General features: G+C 35.5%; 1 protein-coding gene across 1 annotated transcript; it reads right to left on the bottom strand.

Annotated features, from left to right (window-relative positions):
- Nucleotides 1-466: 466 nt before the first annotated feature.
- Nucleotides 467-3,943, bottom strand: LOC111369824 (protein TRANSPORT INHIBITOR RESPONSE 1-like). Its single transcript, XM_022991492.1, has 3 exons — nucleotides 3,376-3,943; nucleotides 1,920-2,412; nucleotides 467-1,630 (listed from the first exon to the last, which is right to left on the bottom strand). Exons 1-3 carry the CDS (start codon nucleotides 3,828-3,830, stop codon nucleotides 833-835), a joined length of 1,746 nt encoding a protein of 581 aa, XP_022847260.1. The 5' UTR covers nucleotides 3,831-3,943; the 3' UTR covers nucleotides 467-832.
- Nucleotides 3,944-7,369: the final 3,426 nt, after the last annotated feature.

Below are 7,369 nucleotides of genomic sequence, written 5' to 3'. Positions count from 1 at the left end.
TTTTCTTTTTTTCTGGTGGTGCCATGTCTGTTGTTTTACTTTCTGTCAATTTGTCCTTCAAAGCCCTTTATCGATTTCACGGTTAAATAATCAATTTTCATGGATTACAATCATTTTCTATATGTTGAATAAACAGAAATGTTAATGTGACTAGTGATCAATAAACAAAATTGACTCTTACTTACCCGGCCACATTATTTTGAAAAAAATTGTATTTTTGAACTGTGTATTGATGAGAAATGTGTGAATAAAAAATAAGAAAATTTGGAATTTACGTATAATATTATTTTATTGAAGAATGTGCAGTTAAAAAGATTTCAAATCACTATTTAATAAGAATGTATTTTTTTTCAAATAATGCGAATCAAACAAGGCCTTAATCCACCTTGCCAAAACATGTCATGAAATCGTCTGAAGACGGTTCAAAATGCAAAAATTTGCATACGTTTAATCTGCAAAGACAATATAAAGAATTTATTACGAAAAATAATCGATAAAAGGACAAAATCCACATCATCAAATGCAAACAGTTAGAGAATACATACATGACAGAATTCTAAAGACACGGTAACTTAGCATGGTACATGTAAAACAAGAGATTTGCCTCTTTATTAATAACTGACGGCTGTGAATAGCTCAGCCAAGTGTAAAATAAATGGCGTTCGAGCTTCTAACCCTCTCAATATCCTTGATGGGTTCGTCCCACACTACACCGGCTATCCAATTGCATAAAGCATTTCGAAATGAAAGTAATTAATTCGTAGAGCATGTACCTGCTGCACCCATAAGCAAGAACCGCAGAGAATTTTCAGTTTTCATGTCTTCATGTCACTCAAGAAAACCTCAAGGCTCCATCTTCATCCATAGTCCATACAAAATCAGGCTTATCAGCTCTTGGTCCAGCGACTGTCCTGTACACGTAGAGTTTCTCAACAGAAATGGATTCAGGCCTTGAATCCGGGGGTCCTCTCTCGTCTATAACTTCAACATTGAGATTGGGCATCTTCTGACCGAGCAGTTTACAAGCTCCATAACTTACAGAGCAAGATGACATCCAAAGGGATCGCATTGTCTCCAGCTTTGCAGCATTGGCCAATAGAGCCCTGTCCCCAAATGGACAGTCCCTGATCTCCAGTTTTCGGAGGCTTTCACACCCTGACAAGACGTGATGGAGGCCCAAGTCGCTATCCCCAGCGAAAGCTAAAGAAAGCATCTCTAGTTTCTTAGCATGAGTCCCAATGTATTCAAAAACTCGATCAGTGAGGAGACCAGAAAGGGAAAGGCGCCGCAGTTCTTTACAGTGCTCTACAATGGCTCCAAAACCAGTATCAAGGGGTTCAAGGGTGAGGTAATCAGGAGCTTGAGGTTCGATAATACATAGACGGAAACGGAGTAGGTTAGGACGATTCCTTGCAATAGCAATCAATGCGGCATTTGACATCTGACGGCAGAAGTATAGCACTGACTGGAGCTTGGGGCATCCTGCCGAAACTGTGACAAGCCCCTGTTCAGTCAAAGATACATTTGGCTCTGCACTGTAAGGGTCCGAAGGAAACACCCTAAGTTCCTGCAGATCTTTGCAATATGATGAAAGGGCCTTAAGACCAGCATCCTCAATGTAATCCAGCACCTGATTAAACATGTCTCAATAAGGTCAAGGACATAATGCAACACAATATTTGCATTATACACAAAAAAAAAAGCAGAAAGAGCAATAAAAAAAAAATACATGGAAATATAATTATCCAACACTATACAGCACAAGTGATCTAAATATCAAAATTCAGAAACTTGAGCATTTCATTCTAACTCAAGTACTTCAACGTAAGGTTTAATTTTTCCTAAAATAGCATAATGAAACCTTACTCTTAGCCATTTAAGAAACTATCAATGAAATGACAGAATATAAGATCACATACCCATAGACACTTGAGATTGGAACACTGGCTAATGAGCTCAACAAGATCAGGACTTTGAACAGTAGCATAGCTCAAGTTCAGTTTAGTTATTCTGGAGCACACACAATACATTGCTGGAAGGTAAGCTGGAACTACATCCCAGAACCCAGACAAGCTTTCGAGATGCTTGCAGCCTGAAAAAGCTTCCACCAAGTTTGAGAAGATATCAGTTCGAATTTCAGTTGAACAGGCACCTGTACCAAACTCAACCAATTGGGGGGCACGACGAAGTAGGCTTGCGAGCTTCTCAACGGGAACCGCACGATTCAGCCTAAGTGTTTTCAGGTTAGGACACCGTGAGATGAGACGCTCCAAAGCTGAAAAGCTTACCTCAGAGCCCAAACAGGACATGTTAAGTGACACCAGTGAGGTGAAGTTGTCTGGGAAATGGCTAAGCCAATGCCCACTCAAGTCCTCCACTTCACTCTCCCTCAGGTCTAATTCTCTAAGATTCCTGCATTGCAAATATCCAAAATATATTGAAACGTTTTCCAATTTAATACTTGACTAGATCCAGTATCCTTCAGGAGAAGAAAAAGTGACAATTAATACGGACAAATAAATTTCAACAATCGCCACTCAGAATGCTGTAACTTTAGTCATAATTGCAGCAGCATAATTTTTTGAAGAGGTAACATTCTAATTAGGAAAGTTAATAATTCATGGAAATTGATTATTTCACTCAAGTATCCCAATCCCAGTACAGAAACACACAGAAGGTTCAAATGTTCAAACCTGTAATGGTGAGGCCAAAAACTCTTACCATAAAAGAATCCTCAGCGACAAATAAAAACCAAATAGAATACAAAGCGGGAATTGTATCTTCAACATATAGACAATTTTAAAATTTGAATTGCAATTCTTGCAAGTTCATGGGGAAAAATGTTTCCATTTATTTAATGCTCAATAGTTTCAAAGGAGTCAAGAATTATGAGTAGACTCGCAGTCGGTGGAAGATTTGAGCCTTCTTATACATTTCCCTGGTTAAAAAATAAAATAAAATCACAATTTTGTCTATGACATAATGTTCTGCTCATAGGAGAAAAATCACATAAATTTAAAAAAAAAATGAAGAAAAAATACTCCATCCAAAATATTTGACCTAAAAGAAGAAATACAAATTCAAAGTTTCCCTTTTGCTGTTCATTGTCCATTCCTGACTTGCCATGTACGGTAAACCAAAATGAACCAAAGCTCTTCAAAGATTTAACATATTGTCTCCCACTAAAAACACCAAGATTCAGCAGGAAACCTAAAAAATTCAAACTTTATACCGGAACTTTAAATCAACTCAAAGTTCCTAACTCACTTTTCCATCTACAGTTCACCCGAAAAGAAAAATAAGCACTTTCTGTAACAATCGCATGGAATGTACTCCCAAATACAGACTCAAAGCCAAAGAAATTAGAATTTCTACCTGCAATTGGCTGCAATGGAGGAAAGTCCATCAGTTGTGAACCCCTCGCATGACGAGAGAGACAAAACCTTAAAATTCTTGAACGACTTGGAGATCAGCTCCAAGCTCTCATCCGTAACCACCATGCGCTTGAGCTTGATTTCTTCGAGCCAAGGGTAAGACCTAGCCATAGCTGAGATCCATGGGTAAACATAGGCACCCCACCTCTCTGGCACCAAGTTGAAGTCCGCAAAATGCGGCTTCCCCTTGATCTTCACGGCCCTCACCTCCGGGAACCGGCGGATCATGATCTGTGGACTCACCGCGTAACAGTTCCCGATAAAAACTCGCCTCCGACACCATCTTTCAATTTCGTACCACGATTTGCACACCAATGAAACCGCATTCCGGTCCTTGTCGGAGCTCAAGAACGCAAACACGTACTCCAGCACCTCCTCCGGGAACGAGTACACCATTGAAATTTCTTGAAGTATCGGGGGTTAAAAGCGTAACTTTACTGCAGATCTGATAATTTCTAGAGAAAGAAAGAAAGAAAGAAAGAAGAAGAATGGGGGAAGTGTGTGAATAGAAGAGAGAAGGTTTTTTCGAATTTATATCGTGAGTTTAATGTTACTGGCTGTGAGGTTAGGAATTAACCACGGTTTAAGTCGACGTTTAACAGGTTGACACGTGTCGTAAAAAAATGAAATATAGTCCTCAGATTTGGGAAAATTGAGTTGATTCGGACGGGGCGACCCGGCGTGGGCATGAAACAGTGGGTATTTTGGTAATTTTGTTGGGAAGGAATCTTGTGATTCAAAATGCATAGGTGGATCTGATGGATGGGATTGTGAGGGCTACGGCCGTCAACCGGTCTATTTTTTGTTATCAATTAATTATGATTGGTTAAAATTTTGAAACTCATTTTTTTTTAAATTTAGCCCTATCTGGTAGGATTAAAATCGAATTTTTGTTACATTTTGAAGTCGCAAGAGAAACAAAATCAAATTTCGAGATGACCTCACCTCATTGGATGAGCGTGGGCCTCTGATGTGGTGGCAGCTCCTCATTAGACGATCGAACAACATAGGACAATGCCACCGTCGTACGAAAATTTTTCTCGATTGTAAGGGCTACGATCGTCAACGGGTCTATATTTGTTATCAATTACTTATGATTGGTTAAAATTTTTAAACTCATTTTTTTTTAAAAAAAATAAAATAAAATTTAGCCCTATTTGGTAGGATTAAAATCGAATTTTTGTTACATTTTGATAAAAATTGATAATATATGATTAAAAATTATGAATCCCATAAAATATATAGTTAAAACTTAAAATTAATTATTAACTTAATTTAAATTGAAATATAAATTTTAATCCCTATCAAATAATAACTTTTTTCCCAAACAAATGTTCAATCAACCTCATTTCAATAAAATATATTTACACGTAATTTAAAAAATACCATCTATTGGGAAAAATAGAGCTCAAATATAAGTTAAATTAATAGTTTTTCCATCGTTATCACCGTTAAGTAGTTTTAGAAATCAAATTTAAGCTTTAATCGACCTCAAATGAGATAGCTAAACGTAAATTTAAGTGAAGTTGAGTCAATTTGAATGAATTTATATGAGAAGTTTTTATTAACTTTCATAGAAACTTTAAGGCTTGATATGGTCCATTTCATGTGTTCAAATCTAGAAATCTACTAATTTTTTTAACCTTTTTATTTTTGTTAGATATTTTTTAAGTAATGTGTAGGCGATCATTCAAACTCACTAGTTTCATTTTGTTATTTAAATTTTTTGCTTTTATGAAAAGCAAAAAAATAAAAATAAAAATAAAAATAAAAATAATAAAATAAAAAAATGAAAACCTTTTTCGGATTGGCTTGAGTAGCAAGGATGCAAAGGGATCGGGTGATGTGGTCCATCCTTTCTCAATCCCGCCAAGAGTTTTTCGAGGAGTGGAGTGGAGTTGAATTGAAATGTCTTCATTTTCGGTCCTTGCCAAGTAAGCTCGAAATTGCATAGGATATAAAGGATGAAAATTGCCAACCCTATCGAGTAGGCAACAGACTGCCTCCATTTGACAACTCGACTCGATTTAAAGAAAGTTTGATTTCAATTTACACCCTAAATGGAACAATAATACCAAATATAATGTAAACTCACAATTTTGACTAAATGAATAGAATTATCGTGCTATTGGTTCTAGTGCAATTTGAACTAAACCAAAATAAATAAATAAATAATAAAAAAGTCACTTATTTAAAAGTTTATTTATGAGTATATCTATAAGTTTTAAATAAATATATATCAGTGGTCGAAGTTTGATATAAGTTATGTTTCAAATTATTAGCCCAACACGGCCATGGCAGGAGATGTAAGAATTTATCCGCGTGGAACACACGGTGAAGACTAAAAAGAATTATTGGGGTATAATAAGTGATGAATAATGACACCCACTTGATGATTTCTTCACCTGCCTTTTCATAATTGACCGCATATAATTGGCATGTATCCTATCCTCAATTGAATTTCAACACTCAATTTGCCTAATAAATCAACATCGATTTAATTGGACCCCACCACCCATCTAGCTCACAATTAATTTGCTAGGGCAACCAATAATTTGGAGAAAATAAGAGTTGAAACTATTAAATTAGGCTTGCTCGACAAGGTCACAACGAGTCAATTCTCAACGCTCATTTGAATTTTATTACTAATCTTCCATCCCAGTTTTAATTCCGCAACCATCTAGGCACCATCATAGAGTCTCGTGCTTACAAGAATGATTCGCAGTATATGTTTTTTTATACCAATATTTCTATTGCGTCATTTTTTATTGAAATCATATATTGATTCAATGACATGACTGATATGCTGAATTGAACGACTAATATTGCAAAAGAAATAAAAATGCACACAATCAATTGTTACAACTCTTGCAAAAAAGTTGGGTAACTTAAGTGGAAGAATTTTAACTATTTCGAGAAATATTAATGGTAGAGTTAATTCAATCCAAAACAGTTGTAACATTATTCTCAACAACATTATCATCACATTTATAGAAATACGAGATCACGTGATTTGTCAAAAGTACAGAGAAAGATAGAATTTATGTCGATGACAAACGTCTACGAAGAAGAAACTTCAAACGAAGAAATAAATGTCTTTAATTCACTACCTCAACTTTTTGGCATTTCATTGACCTTAGCTGTATGTACATCGCAAAGGGTTAAAGAGGAGAGGAGTCCCCACTTTTGCATCATAAGATTGTACGAGACATTGCCGAAAGTGCCCTTACTCAGGGATGGACCACAATTTTTGTTGTTGAAGTAGATGAGGGGCACTATCGTCAGTCTGTGAAAGGGACATGGTATCGTGGGTTGGCACTGTCGCCCCAATAGACCTGTCCTTTTTATGTCCAAAGCTGATATTCCTAAGTTGAAGTTGTAACGGTACAGATTTTAACGTCATTTAAATTATATTCCCCCCCCCCCCCCCCCAACAAATTCTTATTTTATTTTTTTATTTTTATTTTGTTTTTTTATTTTTTTGATGATTTCAACTTATAAAAGTAATACGTGCCTAGCGACATCAAAATTATATGACAAAACTCGTCCAACTGTGAACAATTCTGAGTTCAAGAATTTAGTTTATGTTTGGTATAAATATTTAGTGCTATTAAAATTATACGACAAAACTCTCCCAACGATCAACAATTCTTTAGAATTCAAGAATTTAGCCACTGTTTTATAAAAATTTTAATTTTTTTCTCAAACTCAATTTCAATCACAATTTTTTTTAACAAAATAATTTTATATGTAAACCCTTCCTTATTTTTATACTTTTTAATCACATATTCTCGTAAAAAATTCTACATCAAACAGACTTTTATTGACAGACAAGTTAATAATGACCCAATAGGCAAGCATAGGGTAAAAATTAAATTCCTTATCGTAGTCTTTATTAACCCCTATTTTACAATTTTTTTGAAATCATAAGTTAA

Source organism: Olea europaea, chromosome 20, assembly GCF_002742605.1.
Source record: "Olea europaea var. sylvestris chromosome 20, O_europaea_v1, whole genome shotgun sequence".
NCBI lineage: Eukaryota > Viridiplantae > Streptophyta > Magnoliopsida > Lamiales > Oleaceae > Olea > Olea europaea.
The sequence above is the reverse complement of the archived record's forward strand: the minus strand, read 5'-3'. Positions and strand labels throughout refer to the sequence as shown.